The sequence below is a fragment of the Eschrichtius robustus genome, chromosome 3 (genome assembly GCF_028021215.1).
Source record: "Eschrichtius robustus isolate mEscRob2 chromosome 3, mEscRob2.pri, whole genome shotgun sequence".
Taxonomy (NCBI): domain Eukaryota; kingdom Metazoa; phylum Chordata; class Mammalia; order Artiodactyla; family Eschrichtiidae; genus Eschrichtius; species Eschrichtius robustus.
Genome location: NC_090826.1, coordinates 37,090,005 through 37,109,133, shown reverse-complemented (window position 1 = coordinate 37,109,133; position 19,129 = coordinate 37,090,005). Strand labels below are relative to the sequence as shown.

Here is a 19,129-nt window from a genome sequence, read left to right as displayed (position 1 = left end):
TTCTTTAATTAATTAATTCTTTTAATGATTTGTTTATTTATTAATTATATTAATAATTATATTAAATTTAAAAAACACATAACTTGGGACTTCCCTGGTGGTGCAGTGGATAAGACTCCGTGCTCCCAATGCAGGGGGCCTGGGTTCGATCCCTAGTCAGGGAACTAGATCCCACGTGCATGCTGCAACTAGGGAGCCGGTGAGCCGTAACTAAGGAGCCCCCTGCTGCAACTAAGACCCAGTGCAACCAAATAAATAAATAAAATAAAATAAGTATTAAAAAAAGACATGAAAAACACATGACTGACATTGTTGGTGGATGGAGGACACACCAACTTCAGCGGAGTAGGTATCAATGGATAGAGGGGGAGTAAATGGGATTGGGGGAACAAATGCAGGCTTCAAATGTGTATATAAGGTTTTGGTTTTTGTTTTGTTTTTATAAGAGAACATCCACACTTTTATTTATTTACTTTTTAATAAATTTAAATTCTTGAGGGATACAGCATCACACAGATTCTGTGTTCAATGGCCTTAGCAGGAAAGTTGCTTCAGAATTCGGCAGGAACCATGCCATTGTTTCCATGGGCATGAATTACCTTTTCCCAGTTACTCTCTTTGGTTTGGTTTGCCACGAGGAGTCACTGTGCTGTCTCTGCTTTGTACACATAAGGACATCTCTTGCTTAGATAGAATTCGGTTTCATCCCAAGCATAAACACCTTCAGTTCTCAGAAGAGCTGTGTGCTCCCTCTGCTTCCAGAGACCCTGCTTAGAGCCAGCAAAAATGGCCTTGCACCAGAGCCTTCCAGACATATTCATCATTTTAAAGTCCTCTTCCCAGCAGGCCTCCACAGGCTCCAAAACGGAGGAAAGGGAGCTATGTTAACTTTTGTTTACTTTTCAAACATAGCTAAAGCACATCTGAAAAAATGTTCATATCTATTAAATCTGAGTGTCAGGTGTGTTTTTGTCCTCTACACTTTTCTGTGGAGTTAGAAATAGTTCATGATGAACTTTTAAAGTAATAAAGAATGAGGAGTGAGGAAGTAGAGACCAGGGGAAAAACTAAGAACTCTGTTTTACTATAGAAGTTATTTCACCTAAATGTATCCTGAAATCTCTGCTGTTTGAATCAATTTCAAAGCACTGTTTAGATAATTACAAAAGTCATTTAAAACATCTAGTATGAAAATTAATTAATTCAAAATGGTACCAGTTGATGCAAATGCATCCACAGAAAAGACTACTAAGCTTCGAGGTGAAACTCAGTGGAAACTAATTGTTTAGAATGAAAGTTTCATTTGTTCTCTTGTGGCTGTAGGAAAGTTTGTTTTTAATAAAGAGACTTCTGTCCGAATTTTTCTCTGAAACAAAAATACCCAGTGAAGTTTTTTCTTTGTTGTGGTTGATCACTATATTCCAAAAGGAGACTGCAGTTGGAGGGTGATATAGGCCTAGTAAGTTCACCCTCCCCTGCTGCCCCTTCCTGTCCCCCCCTCCACCGTCTTACCCTCTCCCTTTCTTTTTCAGCTGGGAGTTGATGGAGGCTACCTGGCCTGCAGGGATGAACCAGCGGGGAGGAAAGATAGCTGGTGCCCTGGAGGGGGACGGTCTTTGATGGGAGGAGGGCAGAGGAAGGGGCCCTCTGCTGGGCGCTGTTAGGTTGGGGCGTGGGAAGATAAGGAAGTAGCTTCTTCTTTCTCAGCGACTTCTGTAGTGGGGTTATCTGCTGAACTTGAGAGCTGGGGAGGAGGTGTGGGATGGTTTCGGTGAGAGAAGAAGGTATATAGTGAGCGCCTCGAGAGTGGGAAGCAGAGCCAACTAGAGACATGTCGAGTAATATCCGGACCTTCATCAGAGGCCTGGCTCAGCGGTCTGATTTTTCCAGCAGTTCAGCTGCTACAGGGCAGATGCTGAAAAGGTAGAGGAATATAAGGGCCAGAAGGGTGGGAGGAGGAGGAACTGCTGGCGAGGGATAGGATGGAGGGCCAGCTCCACAGAGATCCTCACTGTGGTGGTTACTACTGCACCCTCTCCCTCCCCTCCTCCTCCTGCCACCTTGGAGTCAAGTCTGGATCCTTCCTCTTACCTCACTTGACCTCCATCCTCCTCCCCTCCCACTCCCCAACTTCCTTCATCTGTCCTTTAATTTCTCTCTCCAGGCTCTTCACTCTCTCCATCTGTACTGGCTCCTTCCCAAGGTGTTTAAGCATGTTTAACACTCTCCTAATATTAACAAAAGGGGCAGAGGGAGGCTGCCATTAATCCCACACCCCTTCCAGCTACCGGCTCTATTTGGCTTTACAGGCCCAATGTCTCAGAAGCATTGCCTGAGTTCTCTACCTCCCGTGGCCTCCCTCATCAGCTCCCTGCAGTTGGGCTTCCATCACCCCCCACCCCCGTGGTCACCAGCAAATGCCTTGTTGTTGCATCCAATGGACTTTCCTGTCCCCACCTCACTTGATCACTCATTTGACAGAGCTAACCACTTCCTTCTTGAAACTTATGTTCTGCCCTTGATTTCTTTTTTCTTTTTTTTTTGGCTGCGTTGGGTCTTAGTTGCGGCCTCAAGGGGGTCTTCCTTGAGGCGTGTGGGATCTTTCGTTGCGGCGTGGGCTCTTCGTTGTGGTGCAGGCTTCTCTAGTTGTGGTGCACTGCCCTTGATTTCTGTGCTGTCCACACTGCTGCTTTTCCTCTGGCCTTCCTAATTTCACTGCTCCTTCTGCCGCGCCTCCCTTAGGCCACTGTTCTCTAGGGACCTATCCTAGACTTTTTTTCCTCTCCTCACTTTCCACTCTTTCTCCTTGAGCAATCCTGGCAACCCCCTGGTCCAGGCTGCCTTTTATTTCTCTCTGGCTTTACTGTTCAGTCCTAAATCATCCCCCAAACGTCTTGCCCTCAGTCTCCTTACTTTAGCCAGAATGGGTGTCCAGTGGTTCTCAACTTAGCCTGCATCAGAATCATGTGGAGGATTGTTAACATGCAGGTATCTGAGTCCCACCTGGAGTTTCTGATTCAGTAGGTCTGAGGTGCGGCCCAGTCATTTGCATTTCTAACGAGTACCCAGGTATATTAGGTGTATTTTCTAGGGTACCGTGACAAAGCGTCACAAACTGGGTGGCTTAACAGAACTTTATTGTCTGACAGCTCTGGGGGCCTCATTTAAACTGATTACATCTGCAGTGACTTTATTTCCAAACGAAGTCACATTCTGAGTAATGGGGGTTAGCATTTCAACATATGAATTTGCAGGAGGGGGGACACAATTCAACTCATAATACTGATAACACCAGGTGATGCTGTTGCTGCTTCAAAACACTAATCTGATCATATTATTCTTTAAAGCTTTTCAGAGGTTTCCCATTGTTCTCAAGGTAAATCCAAAGTCTTAGTTTGGCACTGAAGACCCAATCTCGTCCTGTCATTTAGCCACTTGTCCTTTTACCTCTCAGGCTCACACTGCTCATGGTGCCTCTCTGCCTAGACCCCCCTCACCACACTACTTCTATGGATCCTTTATTGCTCAGCCTATGTGTCACTGAAATTGTCATCAGTGCTCATCACACATACCTGTCTCTTAGGGCCTAGCACAGGGTTTGACACAGTGTTCCATACATTTTTGTTGCATCAATGTATGAAAACAATTATTTTCAAGCCTCTTTAAAAAAATTCAATTTTAATTTTTTTAATTCAAGAGAAATTTTAATTTGGAGTATTATAAAACAAAATCATAAAATAGGTAAGCAACAAGGATATACTGTATAGCACAGGAAATTATAGCCATTATCTATAATCTATAATGGAGTATAATTTGCAAAAATACTGAATCACTATGCTGTACACCTGAAACTAACATAATATTGTAAATCAAATGTACTTCAGTAAACAAACAAACATGCATTCAGGCGCGGAGCTGGACGGGCGCAGCTGGCAGGTCGGACGCGGAGAGGGGTGCAGCTGGATTCCCGCCCCCTTCCCCCTCCGCCGCGAGCCCCAACCCCTCCGCCGGCCAGGCCCACCCAACTGAACTATCCTCTGCGGGCGCGAGCCCGGGACAGCTCGGGGCGCCCCCAGCAGAAGCCCCACCATGGGCAGTCAGAGCTCCAAGGCTCCCGGGGACTACGTGACCACTGAGGAGGCAGCAGGCGCCTCCCCGCTAAGGTCAACAGACAGGAGAACGGCCACGTGAAAAGCAAAGGAAACTTCTCCCCCAAAGGTGAAGGGGAGTCGCCCCCCTGAACGGAACAGAGGAGGCAGCCGGGGCCCCTGGCGATGCCATCAAGCCAGCACCCCCTAGCCAGGGCGCTGAGGTCAAGGGGGAGCGTCCCCCCTCCAACCCCCGCCAAGGAGACCTCCAAGAAGAAGAAATTCTCTTTGAAGAAGCCTTTCAAATTGAGTGGCCTGTCCTTCAAGAGAAATCGGAAGGAGGGAGGGGGTGACTCGTCTGCCTTCTCACCCACAGAGGAAGGGCAGGAGCAGGGAGAGGTCGGTGCCTGCAGCGAGGGAGGCACTGCCCAGGAAGGGAAGGCTGCCGCCACCAGACAGCCAGGAGCCCCAGGCCAAAGGGGCAGAGGTTGGTGCTGCTTCCAAGGGAGGAGACACCGAAGAGGCAGGGCCCCAGGCGCACAGCATCCACTCCCTGGGGGCCCTACACCAGCGAGCGAGCCGAATGAGTAGCTGGGTGGGGGCAGGTGGGTGATCTCTAAACTGCAAAAACTGTGCTGTCCTTGTGAGGTCACTGCCTCGACCTGGTGCCCTGGCTGCCTTCCTGTGCCCAGAAGGGAAGGAGCGGTTGCCCCCGAGCCACGTTCACTCTCCTCCTCTCCCTCTTGTTAATTCTCCCATTGTTGCAGCACAAATAGAAATGAAGTTTTCCCTCTCCTTAGAACAAGGAAAATAAAGGGAACAGTGAACAGGCTGTAGAAGAAATATAACCTGGCCTGAAAGAGTTAATCACTCCTAGTTGTTTTTTTAAACTGTTACTAACCTGTAGTGTCTGTACCTAGATTTGTACTTCACAAAGCTAAACTATTACTACCTTTTAAAAAAATTAATATTTATTTATTTATTGTTGACTGTGTTGGGTCTTCATTGCTGTGCGAGGGCTTTCTCTAGTTGCGGCGAGTGAGGGCCACTCTTCATTGCGGTGTGCGGGCCTCTCATTATCGCGGCCTCTCTTGTTGCGGAGCACAGGCTCCAGACGGGCAGGCTCAGTAGTTGTGGCTCACGGGCCTAGTTGCTCCGCGGCATGTGGGATCTTCCCAGACCAGGGCTGGAACCCGTGTCCCCTGCATTGGCAGGCAGATTCTCAACCGCTGCGCCACCAGGGAAGCCCTATTACTCCTTTTTTCAAAACATAAATTTATTTATGGCTGCATTGGGTCTTCGTTGCTGTGCACAGGCTTTCTCTAGTTGAGATGAGTGGAGGCTACTCTACTTTGCCTTGTACAGGCTTTACATCGTGGTTGCTTCCCTTGTTGTGGAGCATGAGCTCTAGGCGCGCGGGCTCAGTAGCTGTGGCACGTGGGCTCAGTAGTTGTGGCTTGCAGGCTCTAGAGTGTAGGCTCAGTAGTTGTGGCACACTGGCTGAGTTGCTCCTCGGCATCTGGGATCTTCCCGGGGCCAGGGGTTGAACCCGTGTCCCCTGCATTGGCACGTGGATTCTTAACCACTGTGCCACCAGGGACATCCCGAACCTATGACTCTTTAACACTATGTGAATTACATCCTGCACTGCCTTGTAGCAAATCACCCCCTGTAGCATTTGCACTTCAGAAAAAAGGTCGCAGGCCAACAGCCCAGAGACAAACCGACCCAATTACCGGGCTGCCTGATGCCAGCAGTGACTGTTTTGAAATAACGCAGGAAGAAGAAGAATGCAAGACCTTCACGACTTTGATCCTTATCATATATCCCAGACTGCGAGCCCCACGTATAAAATCTTTTCCGATTCCCGAAGGAGGTGGGGGCACAGTTCTTCAGGCGCTAGCCTGCTGTGTCTTCCCTTCTGCCTGGCAGAAAAATGAAGCCATCTCTCTCTTCCTCCAAAATCTCTGTCTCCGTATTTCTGTTCGGCATTGGTGCACAGGGAAGCTGATATTGCGGCAACACCATCATCCATCTGCTCTTCCTCTTAAGGCCAGTTAAAGATGGTCCCTTGCAGTTTCCCAAGTTAGGTTAGTGATGTGAAATTCTCCTGCCCCTGGCCCTACCTCCTTCCCTGTCCCCAGCCGCGCAGAAGGCAGTTTGCTGGTTGTCTTCCCCAATTCTTCTCCAAGTAGGTTATGTTTACTCCCCAAATCCCTGAGCCAGAGGTGGGGTTGCCTACACTCCCAAACCCTGAGTGTCCACCTTGCCCTGTTGTTTGTAGTCTCTCGTGCTGTGCCTACAGTGGCACCTGGGCGGGGGAGGACACTGCCCTCGTCTAGGTTTTTCTAAATGTCTTACTCAAGTTGCAACCTCCAGCTTGTGAATCAACTGTGTTTCTTTTTTGACTTGTAAGCAAGTATTAAGCTTTGGGGTTGGGGGGAGGTCTGTAATGTGAAACAACTTCTTGTCTTCCCTCCCCCCACATTGTTGTAAATAACTTTTAACGGCCAAACCCCAGATTTGCACTTTTTTTTTTTTTCTAACGGCTAAGACCATTTTCTTCCCCCTGGTCTTACTGTAACATTTGGAAAAGGAATAAATGTCGTCCCTTAAAACAAATAAAATAAAATAAAACAGACTTTCTGGGACTTCCCTGGTGGCACAGTGGTGAAGAATCCGCCTGCCAATGCAGGGGACACGGGTTCGAGCCCTGGTCCCGGAAGATCCCACAGGCCACGGAGCAACAAAGCCCGTGTGCCACAACTACTGAGCCTGCGCTCTAGAGCCCGCGTGCCGCAACTACTAAAGCCCGCACGCCTACAGCCCGTGCTCCGCAACAAGGGAAGCCACCGCAATGAGAAGCCCGCGCACCGCAATGAAGAGTAGCCCCCGCTCGCGGCAACTAGAGAAAGCTCACGTGCAGCAACAAAGAGCCAACACAGCCAAAAATAAATAAATAAATATATAAATAAAACTTAAAAGAAAAAAAAAGAAGACTAAAAAAATAAAGGGAAATCTGCCCCAACCTGTGAAATTATCTTAAAAACAAAACAAAAACAAACAAAAAAACAGACTTTCTGGTTGGACTCGGCGACTATATTCCTATCTGGCTTCTGCTCCGCCCCCTGGTGGTGGCTCTAGACCGAGCAGGAAAACTAATAAACGAAGGCATTTGCCGAAGCGCGAGGTTGGTGACTGGGCTTCATTTACATACCCACAATGCATTGCACTCAGGGTCTTGCCTACTTTCAAAAGGCTAGATTCTTGTATTTCTTTTGACTCCCGCCCCCGCTCGAACTCAGGATATTTTCAGAGAATTGTCTGAAATAATGGCAGAACTCACTCGTTGTTTGCGGGTAAATAGTTACCATTGGTGACTTGGGACTTACCGTTAGCCGAGGACTGTGTGAGAGGCTATGACGCCACACTCTGGTTTCTCTTCAAAACGCATAAATCTTTCGCCTTTTACTAAAGATTTCCGTGGAGAGAAACAATTCCGAGTTTCTCGTCAATTTTTTGAGGCCTTGTTTTCACAAGGCTAATAACTTTGTACAAAAAGTAAAGGAATGTTGTGTCTTTCGGTGTGTCTGGCGGTAGCGTTCCCCGTTCTGGCAAGGGGGCTAAGGCAGTTTTGGGTTGGTTGCAGGTCGTGTTTGCGTCGGCGTGTCCCGGTTTGTTCTTGTCCAGCGATTATTTTCGGTGTGTGGTGGGTCGTGTCTTCCCCCTTGATGGTTGTTTTGTTGGTGTTTCGGCCGTGAGGCGCGTGATGTCCGTGTGGTTTCGGAACCTGGGCAAGCACCTGGAGTCCCATCGGTTGGCGGCGCGAGGCCGGTGAAGTACAGTGGCGAGCCGTGTTTGCGGTTTCTGGCTGTTATTTTCGTAAGCAGCTGGATTCCTCTGTGGGAGCAAGGTGTGGTGTTCCGTTCCTGTGAGGTTGTCTTCGGACATGCGGGTCTGGTGTGGACGGTGAAGCTGGTGCTCGCGGAGTCGTGTGGTAGCGTGGGGCGGTGATATTGACCCTGGTTAGAGGAAGGCGGCACCCGCGGGTGGGAGGAGGAGACGCGAGACAAGCGCCCACCGTGTCCTTAGCGCGGGCGGCCCCACGGTTTTCAGAAATGCATATACTCAACGGAGCTGCAGAACGCACTTTGTTCCTAGGGCTTCGGGTTTATGTTTGCACGCTGAAGACCACCACGCATGAACTTGAACTGCTTCTTGTGCTCGGCACGGGGCCTGGCACGGAGCAAGTCAATCGTGCAGTAGACGGCTGCTAGCTGTAGAGTATCCGCTTAACCTGGCTTTGGTTAGGTCTTGAATTCAAGTGGAGGCTTGGGCCTATTTGTCTGCAAAGGTCTTTCAAGGCAGTACGTGAGCACCTCAGGCGAGACCCACGTCTCTGGGACTGTGGTTCTAACTGCTGCACTTGTGGAACTTGGCTTTTCTAAAAACTTCAAAAAAATTGAAGTATAGTTGGTTGATTTTTGTGTGATACATGTTTATTTTATTATGTATTTATTTATTTGAAGTAGCACAACATTTTAATCCATTAATTCTAAAAATAACAGAGACATTTTATATCCAGTGTCACCTCCTCAAGAGTCTACTGCAGATTAGACAGCCAGACTGCAACTTACAAAGCCAGACATTAAAGTTGAAGATGCAGTTTGGGACAACACCATCACGGGGAGATTTTCCTCCTCTTTGCTCATAAACATAAGTTGTCAGCTTAAAAGAATCCTCAGACAGAAAGAGAAAGCTTCCTCTCTCTATAACCTCTTTATTTTAAATCTGTCTGTAATGTTTGAAGACAAAACAGATAATCAGAAAACCAACCTCCCAAGCAAGTACAAGGATCTGAGCTGGACTCCTGGGACTAAAGACTGGTTTAGTTCTATTTCTACCAACACTGTGATGTGAGGTGCTGTGGTTCTTGTTTTAGTTACAAGAGGGGTTAGGAATGAATGCCCACACACAGTTAATAATAGCTTATCTCGCACGTAACTCTGCAGCAGAATACCAACAACAGCAGTATTTTAAAGCAGGGGGGAGAAGAAAGTAGACATTAATACAACTTAAGGTTTCCTTGGTTCTTCCCCTCTTTCTACAAGGAGAATTCAGCTCAAAAACAAAACTCCAGAATGCCCGTACGGTCCTTTGGCCCACCAGGCCCGGAGAGCCTCAGGCTTTAGTGATGTATCCTTCTCGGATGAGGAAATCATAGATTTTCCGGGTTTTGTTCACGTCTATCTTGATGAGTGCTCTTGCCTGTGCCAGTCTCAAGCCTCCTTGCTTGTTACATTCGTTCAATAGAGCAGATTTGTATTCTAAATAGGCTCCTGGGGCCAATCTCACCACCTGACAGAGCTCCTTTTCTTTTTCATCCAACTTCTCTGTGCCAGGGAGGCCAGTGAGGTTCAAGGGCGGTGCACTTCGTGTACCTGAATTCGAAGCCATTGGTACGGAAGAACTCAGGCCAGAATCAATGGCAGCCTGCCGGCGGAGCCCCTGCTGGCAGGCGCTACCGTCCTGGATGTACTGGAGAACCTCCGAGAGCATAGTGCGTTTGAGGCGTTCCTCTTCTCGAGTCTTCTTGAGGTGATCATAGGTTCTGGCACTACAAAAGTTGGTAATGCCTGCTGTCCTGTATTCCTGGAGCCTCTTGATTTCCCTTCCGGGTTCGAATTCCAATGCATGGCTTTCAATGAACTTGTCATGTTCCACCGGCCCCACTATCCTTGCAAATCGCCTCATTGTTTCATAAAGGTCTTGGACTTCCTTGGGATACCGCCGTTCCGTTAACTGAAACTTTCTAAGGTTGATTAATCCATGGTCTCTTATAATTCGTGTAAAATGTCCGAGTCATCTTCAACAAAATCAATGTCTCTCAAGTCCCATTCTGCATACTTGTCAGACTCCTCAGTGAAATCTGCTCGAGCTGGCATGTATCCTGCCATGTCCCGAGAAAGCAAGTCAAAGTCAAAGGTAGGTCGGGGAGGGTCATCTGTAGAGTGAAATGGAATGGCTGTGTCAGCAGTTTTTGCCTCCTCTGCTTGCTTCAGGTTTAGCAGGGTAGATGCAAATAGAGGGTTATTGATGAAATGCTTCATGTAGTGCTTCTCACACTCCTCCTTGGTCTTGGTGCCCATTTGATTGGCTACTTCCTGCCATTTCCAAAGCCACAGTCCATCACAGCTTCTAAAAGGGCCATTTCTTCTTGAGCAGTCCAGCTGGGGTCAAGAACAGGAAAATCTGAGGTCATTATTTCGTAAGTATGATCACGTTGATGTTTCTTGTACTCAAATCCTCGAGTGAAACACTGTAAGCACAGGAAAAAAGGAGGTGGCCCACATTCAGCACACTTGATATAAGGCTCCATGAGGTAGGAGGAGCAGCCTCGGCAAGGTGGCTTATCAGAGGGATCATTGCTAAAGGAACTCAAACGGTCCATTCCCCAGTTGGCAAAGACTGCTGCTTTGATCTTCCTCAGTGTAGGGCTCCTTCAAGGAGATTTCAGAACTGGCCAACACAGACACCAAAGCTGACGACCCCCCCGCCCGCCCGCCCGCCCCCCTTACTTCATTCCCCTCCTCCGCGCCGAGGAAACGCCAGCGGCGCGCGCGCCCTGGGCTTGCGTGCCGGCTCCCGCGCGGCGCAGGCGCCATGATACATACTTTATATATATACTTTCTGATGAGGTAGTTTAGCCTTAGAACTAGAACTGTTAAAAACAAGAGATCCTAGGAATTCCCTGGCGGTCCAGTGGTTAGGGCTCCACGCTTCCACTGCAGAGGGCGCGGGTTCTATCCCTGGTTGGGGAACTGAAACCGAGCAGGCCGCGCGGCGCGGCCAAAAAAAAAGAAAAGGAAAAGGAAATGCTCGAGATTTTCTGTAGTTTCCAGTTTCTAATGTGGATCAAGACAGCAAGTAATTGCTGTAAATTTTAACTTTAGAAGTAAGCTTAGGGCTTCCCTGGTGGCGCAGGGGTTAAGAATCCGCCTGCCACTGCAGGGGACACGGGTTCGAGCCCTGGTCCCGGAAGATCCCACATGCCGCGGAGCAACTGAGCCCGGGCACCACAACTACTGAGCCTGTACTCTAGAGCCCGCGTGCCACAAGCACTGAAGCCCGCGCGCCTAGAGCCCGTGCTCGGCAGCAAGAGAAGCCACCGCAGTGAGAAGCCCGCGCACCGCACCGAAGAGCAGCCCCTGCTCCACGCAACTAGAGAAAGCCCGCGCGCAGCCACGAAGACCCAACACAGCCCAAAATAAATACAATGCATAAATTAGACAGACAAAAAAAAAAAAAGCCTATACTACATGACAATCAAATGCAATATACAAACCTTAACTGGATCCTGGACCAAACCCAATTAACACACCAAGAAAAGGAAGGCAGGAAGAAAGCAGAAGGTACACTTTTGGTACCTTTGTGGAAATTTTAATATGTACTCTGTTTCACATGACAGTATTGAATTAATAATTGTATTTGTTTTCTTGCTGCTGTAACAAATTATCACACGCTTAGTGACTTAAAACAACCCAAATTTATTCTCTTACAGTTCTGGAGGTCAGGAGTGTAGAATTAAGGTGTGGACAGGGCTGCATTCTTTTCTAGAGGCTTCAAGGGAGAATCTGTTCCCTTGCCTTTAGAAAGCTGCCTTCATTCCTTGGCCTGTGACCCCTTCCTTGCACTCCAAATCTCTTGCTTCTGTCGTGTCATCTCCTAACTAACTCTGGATCCTCCTGCCGTATAAAGACCCTCGTAATTACCTGGGGCCCACCTAGATAATCCAGGAGAATCTCCCCATCTCAAGATCCTTAATCACACCTGCAAAATCCCTTTTACCATGTGAAGTAACATATCTACAGGTTCCTGGGATTAGGATGCGGATGTATTTGGAGGCTATGACTCACACTACCACAATAATGATATAGTAATTATGTGGGAGAACGGCCTTATTCTTATAGACACGTAATGTGAAATATTTAGTAGTGAAATGTCATGCTATCGGAAACTTTCTAATAGCCCAGTAAACAGAAAGAGAGAAAGAAAATGTGTCATAGGTACTCATTCTTTCAACTTTTTGTAGTTTTGAACTTTTGGGAATAAAAAGTTGGGGGAAAATAAATGTATAGTGATACATTTCATGTAACGTATATTTGTTTTGGATATTTGTATTATACTTAAGATTTCATTTTTATTTATTTATTTTAAAAAGTATTTATTTATTTGGCTGAGCCAGGTCTTAACTGCGGCATGCATGATCTTTAGCTACGGCATGAGAACCCTTAGTTGCAGCATGTGGGATCTAGGTCCCTGACCGGGGATCGAACCTGGGCCCCCTGCATTGGGAGCGTGGAGTCTTAGCCACTGGACCACCAGGGAAGTCCCTTAAGATTTCATTTTTTTTAAAAGTTCCATTGTTATTAAACTATTATCATCTTAGACCAGTGGTTTCCAGATTGTTGGATTTTCCAATTATTAAAATTTCCAAAAAATTTCTGCGGTACTAATTTTAAAAATCATGATTCTACAAAAAGGCCATTCCAAGACTAAAAACAGTTAAGAGTGACTTGACACCAAAGGACAGGACACGTCTTTGAAACAGGAAATCCATTTAGCTTTATGGAAGACATACCGATATTTCGTTAACTTTTCTCTCCTCCCTCCGCCCAAATAGAGGAAAGCTGAGGCTCAATTAGGCTGCCTTTGACCAACAAGATCGGGGCCGGTGATGCCCTCTTGTGGCATCCTGGAGAATTACTGCCATCTGACTTCATGTCCTCTGACTTTGAGGGACAATTCCCTCACAGTAACTCGGTCATTCATTCATTCACATGTGCCAGGCATTGTTCTCAGCATCTGGGATATATCAGTAATGAAAACAAATATCCCTGCCCTGCTGGAGCTTACATTCAGGTGGGGAGACAGACAATAAATAAATAACACATAAATAAGTGCTATGGAAAAAACAGCAGTGGCAGGGGTTGGGGGTCAGAGTATAGGGGTTGGTAGTGTGGGATGCGACTTAAAAAAGGGTAACCCTCCCTCCCTGAGAAGATAACTTTGCTTTTTAAAAAGATTATTTATTTATTTGGTTGCACCGGGTCTTAGTTGCGGCAGGCGGGCTCCTTCGTTGTGGCTCGCCAGTTCCTTAGTTGTGGCGTGCACGTGGGATCTAGTTCCCTGACCAGGGATCGAACCCTGGCCCCCTGTACTGGGAGCACGGAGTCCTATCCACTGCACCACCAGGTAAGTCCTGAGAAGATACCTTTTGTGTAAAGAGTTGAAAGGAGGTCAAGGAGTTAGCCATGCAGCCACCTGGGGTGAGAGGTCTAGGAACAGAACCTCTCTCAAGTGTTCAGCAGAAAAGTCTGCACAAAAGCCCTAAAGCAGGAGCTTGTTTTTATTAATTAACTTATTTGTTTATTTATTTTTGGCTGTGTCGGGTCTTTCGTTTCTGTGCGAGGGCTTTCTCTAGCTGCGGCGAGCGGGGGCCACCCTTCATCGCGGTGCGCGGGCCTCTCACTATCGCGGCCTCTCTTGTTGCGGAGCACAGGCTCCAGACGCGCAGGCTCAGTAGTTGTGGCTCACGGGCCTAGTTGCTCCGCGGCATGTGGAATCTTCCCAGACCAGGGCTCGAACCCGTGTCCCCTGCATTGGCAGGCAGATTCTCAACCACTGCGCCACCAGGGAAGCCCCAGGAGCTTGTTTTGTCAACTTCAAGAACCACACAGCCAATGTGTCTGGAGCCCAGTGAAGAAGAGAGAGGGACGTAGGAGAGAGTTCAGAAGTCATGGGAGACTAGATCACCCTGGAGGCCATAACAGTAAGGGCTTGGGCTTTACTCAGTGAAATGGAGAGCCCTGCAAGGTTCTGAGCAGAGTGACAGAATCTGAAGTTTACAAGGACCACTCTGGCTGCTGTGTCGACAAAGAGAATGGGGCAGAGAGCAGAGTCATCTAGAGGAGAGATGATGGTGGCTTGGACCCGAGTATTAGCAATGGAGGTAGTGAGACATAGTTGGATTCTGGATATATTTGGAAGGTAGAGTCGACAGACAGCATGGATCCAGAGGTTAAAGAGAGACATCAAGGAGAACACCACGATTTTGTTCTGAGTGGCAGGAAGGATGAGTTGCCATCAGCTGAGTTGGGGAAGATGGCACAGGACTGGGAGTTCAGATTTGGACACTGATGAAATACAAATCCATATTCTAAGGCAAGTCAAGGAAAATTTGAACATAAAAAGTGTTCTGTGCCCTGTGGCCTCCTCTCTTCCCTCTACTGTGTGCATTGCGTATCTGCATCATGCACCAACCAACCTCCCCACCGGCAGAAATAGCTGCTCAACTGTAAAGAGCGACATTCTCCTAGTATCAACAAGATAACTCCTTAGGAGCTAACCTTCCTTCTTGATCTTGTAAGGGGCCCTGATGACCCATGACCCATTACTTGCTTTGTAGGTGTCGATCTGGATTGTGTGAATGTCACTGTGTACGTCATTTAACGTACAAAGCCCTGGATAACTGTGCTTTGACCTCTCACAGGCAGAACAGTCCTTGGAGCTTTCTGAGAGGCTGCTCCCGGCTTATACGCCGCCAGTTTGGCTCGAATAAAATTTTCCATTGCTTTCTTCGATCGACTGATTAAATTTTTCGTCGACAACACAATGAGGTAGAAATGTTTAGCTGGAAATAGAAATGTGGGAGTCGTTGCACAGAAGTGGTATTTAAAGTAATGGAATCACCAGGGTGTAAACGTAGGGAAGAGGCTCCAGGTCAGAGTCCTGCCTCACTCCACCTTGAAGGCGGCTGGGTTGAAGAGGAGGAATCAGCAAAAGAGAATGAAAGGAAGCAACCGGAGAGGCAGGAGAAAGACCAGGTGGGTGTGGTGTCCTGGAGGGGAGAGCGCAGGGGCCAGCAGGGAGCTGAGGTAAGGCCCGCTCCTCAGGCTGTGCCCTTGAATCTTCTACGACGTTGGTGGTCCTTCCCCTCAGACCAGCTTTTTTCCTTGGTGAGCAGGGGCACCCCGACCCATCCTCATAACTCTCACTAGATCTCCCTCCGCCCTCCACACACGGACGCCAGATAGATAGCAAGACTGTTTGTGTATTGAACCCTTCCCAGCCAGCTCTCCTTTTCCCCTTCTGGCGGGCAGAACCCCAGCCTCCCACCAAGGGCCAAGAGGAGTCAACCGGGGCTTGGCCCTGGCTCCTTCCTTCTGCCAGGCTTCCCTGCCACACAGCCTTGGCTTCCTGGCTTGCCTTGGAGCCTCTGTTACTCCTTTTCTTCCACAGCCTCCTTCTGGAAGTGTGTGATGTAGGCCACCTGACCCCGATTACAATGGCCAAAGTAAAAGCTCACGGTGCTGTCGGAGAGGCCACTGAGATACAGCTCTGGGGACAGGGAGGTGAGCCTGAGTCTGGGTGCCGCCGCACCTCTGCTCCAGGCCCCCTCACACCCCACTCACCTTTGGTGACATTGACTCTGTTGGCCGCCAAGATGTCCGCCTGAATGCTATCTATTTTCACGTACAAGTCCTCGGCGTTGCTCTGAGGACAGGAGCAAGGGGAACTGGGCTGGATGCCAGGGCAGCCTGGACTCGGAGTTGGGCGTGGGCAGACGGAGGTTGCAGGCTGCGGTCAGGCCCTTAGCCTGACTGGAAGGGCAGGAAAGGGGACGGAAGGGTGCCAGGCGGAGAGGCCCAAGCCAGGGCAGGCCCCCCCGCCGCCGGCCCCGAGGCCGATCTGTGTGTGGGGTGTACAAGGGGAGGGGCCGTGCGCTGGGGTGTGCACAGGGGCACTGTTCCGTCCCGCGGGGCGCGGCGGGGCGGGAGCACTTACACGGAAGAGCTTGTAGAGTTCCTCCCCCATGGACCTGCGCACGTGCTCCTCCACCACCGGGAATAACTGCACAAAGTACTGCGTGGGCGGGCGAGGGGGCGTGACTGCCGTGCCCACGCGCTGTGCCCGCCGCGCCGCCCGGCCGCCCAGCGCACCTCTAGCGTGAGGCTGGCCTGCCGCTGGCTGTTGCTGTGGTCCGTGTTGCCCATGGCGGCCATGAGGCTGTGCACCACGCGCAGGTGCAGCATCTCCTCGGCTAGGCTCGTGTTGCCTCGCGCCAGGATCCTGGGCGGGGGTGGCGTGGGGTGGGGGTGGGATGCGGGCTGCGGCGGCCCCGTGGGACCCTCCGGGCGGCCGGAGCGCTCTTGGGGGCCCGCGGGGCAGCGCCGGGCCTGGCTTGCCGCATCCGCCCACTACCTGCTGCCCGCTTACCCGATGGCCTTGGCGGCCGCGGCCTGCTGCAAGAACAACGGCAGGTGGGCGGTGAGCTGCAGAACCGAAGAGTCTGCAAGAGGGAGTGGCCGTGAGGCTGGAGGACCCCTCGCCCTCGTCTTCCACCCTGCCCCGTCGGGGTCCACCACCCCGACCCCAGCGGATCCCTACCGCTGACGATCTGGGACTGCTGTTTGCCGGTCTCCTCGAAGGACGGTATCAGCAGCGCCACGAGGCCCTTGAGCAGCGCCGGGCACACGTCGTAGTTGACCAGGTCCTTGATCAGCTCGATGGCTGGGGAAGGCAGGGGCGCTGGAGAGGCCCGCCGCTCCACTCCCCACCCTCGCAAGGAAGCAGCACCCCCTCCCCCCCAAGTCTTTATCGACCTTTCTTAGCACCTGCTACTGGCCAGCACTGTGCCAGGCGTGGGGGGAGCTGGGCCGGCGACCCCTCAGTCCTGCCCTTCTGGAGCTCGTGGTTAAAGGGGAGAGGGAGGAGGAGGCCGAGGCCCCCTGGGACTCACAGAACCAGCCAGAGCCGGAGGAAGAAGGGTTGGAGGCTGAGAGGCTGAAAAGAGCTGGAGGCCCCACAGAGGTAGGGCCGCCAAAGGGCTCTGAGGAATCTAGAAGGTTTCGTGGAGGAGGGAAGGACCGCGGGTCTTCAAAGGGAGACAGGATGGGGAAAGACAAGGGGTGAGAGGGAGACAGAGCAAGTGGGTGGGGATGTGTAGCAGAAAATGAGAAAGGAGGCAAGGTAGACAGCAGTTTAGAGAAACTTTCCTTTCTGACGAACCCTTATTGAGGCCCTGTTTGCCTAGGCTCTGTGCTGAGGGCTCTCCGTTCAGTGTCCCAGTGACGATCCCTGTGACCAACGAGCTTCCTTTTGCAATAGCATGATGACTTATCCCTATTGGACATTTGAGGGAATGAGGCACAGAGAGGTAAAGCACTTGCCTAAGGTACCACAGCTAGGAAGTGGTGGAAGCAAAAGGAGGGACAGATTCGGTTAGGAAGGAGGAGGGGACTAGCATTTAAAGAGGGCATTCTCTGTAGCTGCTTCGCAGTCATTCATTCCATCTAGCATTGACTCAGCCTTTCGGCAAATCTGCATAGGACGCCTCTTGGGCCCGGCGAACAGTTTGGTGACAAGTGCTATAAAAGGGGTGGGTGGGCTGTGGCAGAGCCTGGGAAGATGGCAGAGGACTGAATATTTTTGTAAAGAGAAAAGAACCCCAGGCAGGCAGAGCTGGAAGGGGGCAGGTAATGCGGTGTGAAAGGACAGCGGGTAAACACAAGTGCTTGCTGCATGGAAGACAGGGCTTGGAAATGAGCTGTCCCCCCAGCTGCAGAGTCAAGTGCTGCTGGCCTCTCCACTTACTTCGAGGGCAAAGTTGTTTCCCTGACTAGCTCATCTGCATACCAGAATGCGGTGTAGACTACGTGAGAAATACTAACAGTATTATCTGTTTGAAAAACAGAAATTAATGTTTTATTTTCTTTTTAAAAAAATTAAAAATAAAAATCGATTTATTTGTTTATGGCTGCGTTGGGTCTTTGTTACTGTGCACGGGCCTTCTCGAGTTGTGGCGAGCAGGGGGCCTACTCTTTGTTGCGGTGCGCGGGCTTCGCCTTGCGGTGGCTCCTCTTGTTGTGGCGCACCGGCTCTAGGCGCGGGGGCTTCAGTAGTTGTGGCACTCGGGCTCAGTAGTTGTGGCGCACGGGCTTAGTTGCTCGGCGACATGTGGGATCTTCCCGGACCAGGGCTCGAGCCCGTGTCCCCTGCGTTGGCAGGTGGGTTCTTAACCACTACGCCACCAGGGAAGTCCCACCTTTTATTTTCTTGTCAGGAGCTTTTACCCAGTAAGAACACGTTTAGGGGTAATTCTCTACAATGGAAGAAAGGCTTTCGTTGGTAGGTACAAAGGCACCACAAACGTTGGGGGACCAACGAGTATATGGGAGGATGGGCATGCATGGTACACACATACACATTTCTCCCCAGTTTAATGAAATCTTTTGTGTCTTGGCAAAGACTTTCGTGGAGAGAAACACTTGAGAATTGGTAGTGGAACCTTTTGAGGTTTTACTTAAATAAGGGTAAGTGTGTGGGTTTTCAAAGACAAATGGCTGATGTGTAGAAATATAAAGAGGTTCCTAGTTAAGAAACAGAAGATACAGCCAACCTGTTGTTTTAGAAAGCAGTTCCAAGTTTAAGTCGTAGGTTGGGAACTGGGCTCTCTGATTCCCTGCCCCCAGCTGTAAGTGAGGCTCTAGAGAAGTTATATAGCAATCTTACTCGTGAACACAGATGCAAAAACTCTACACAAAATATTAGCAAATTGAGTCTAGCAGTATGTAAAAGGAATAATGTGCCATCTAGGAATGCACAATGCAATCATCTTAATAGAAAGAAAGTTTGAAAAAACTGAATCTCAGTGTGGTAAGAGCTATCTAGAAAAAACTATAGCAAAGGTCATACCTAACAGATGAAACATTGGAAACTTTCCCTCTTAGATGAGAAGGCAACCTCCCACAAAATTCCCCTCCACAAAATCTTTAGTAAAAGGTACAAGACAAGCGATCTGGGACTTCCCTGGTGGCACAGTGGTTAAGAATCCGCCTGCCAATGCAGGGGACACGGGTTCGAGCCCTGGCCTGGGAAGATCCCACACGCCGCGGAGCAACTTAAGCCCGTGCGCCACAACTACTGAGCCTGCGCGCTAGAGCCCGCGAGCCACAACTACTGAGCCCGCGTGCCTCCAC

At 49.7% G+C, this 19,129-nt stretch overlaps 2 protein-coding genes, 1 non-coding gene and 3 pseudogenes across 3 annotated transcripts in view; 2 read left to right on the top strand and 4 right to left on the bottom strand.

Annotated features, from left to right (window-relative positions):
• Positions 1 to 485: 485 nt before the first annotated feature.
• LOC137761027 (large ribosomal subunit protein eL33-like) lies at positions 486 to 824 on the bottom strand (annotated as a pseudogene).
• A 3,265-nt stretch (positions 825 to 4,089) lies between these two features.
• LOC137760558 (MARCKS-related protein-like) lies at positions 4,090 to 7,926 on the top strand (annotated as a pseudogene).
• Positions 7,516 to 7,631, top strand: LOC137763244 (U5 spliceosomal RNA). Its single transcript, XR_011073788.1, has one exon. It is a non-coding gene; the product is annotated as a U5 spliceosomal RNA (small nuclear RNA).
• Positions 7,927 to 8,624: 698 nt separating the features above from the next.
• Positions 8,625 to 10,628, bottom strand: LOC137761025 (transcriptional adapter 2-alpha pseudogene; annotated as a pseudogene).
• A 4,568-nt stretch (positions 10,629 to 15,196) lies between these two features.
• Positions 15,197 to 15,977, bottom strand: LOC137761026 (armadillo-like helical domain containing protein 1). The gene is made up of 3 exons (XM_068537932.1): positions 15,936 to 15,977; positions 15,563 to 15,644; positions 15,197 to 15,488 (listed from the first exon to the last, which is right to left on the bottom strand). The coding sequence occupies exons 1-3, from the start codon at positions 15,963 to 15,965 to the stop codon at positions 15,370 to 15,372; spliced, it is 231 nt and encodes a 76-aa protein (XP_068394033.1). The 5' UTR covers positions 15,966 to 15,977; the 3' UTR covers positions 15,197 to 15,369.
• A 386-nt stretch (positions 15,978 to 16,363) lies between these two features.
• The window catches only part of ARMH1 (armadillo like helical domain containing 1), an 81,565-nt gene continuing 78,799 nt past the window's right edge, over positions 16,364 to 19,129 (bottom strand). The window contains exons 18-19 of the mRNA XM_068539747.1: positions 16,539 to 16,661; positions 16,364 to 16,440 (exon numbers count right to left, since the gene is read on the bottom strand). Of these exons, the coding sequence (XP_068395848.1) occupies positions 16,364 to 16,440; positions 16,539 to 16,661 (200 nt within the window). The remainder of the gene's footprint in view (positions 16,441 to 16,538; positions 16,662 to 19,129) is intronic.

Coding starts and splice junctions, on each gene's coding strand:
- LOC137761026 (XM_068537932.1), bottom strand. CDS start 15,965: ATGGGGGAGGAACTCTACAAGCTCTTCCGT. Junction 15,645..15,935: donor AACTCTACAAGCTCTTCCGT/GTAAGTGCTCCC, acceptor TCCTGTCCTCAG/AGCAACGCCGAGGACTTGTA. Junction 15,489..15,562: donor CAGAGTCAATGTCACCAAAG/GTGAGTGGGGTG, acceptor CCCTGTCCCCAG/AGCTGTATCTCAGTGGCCTC.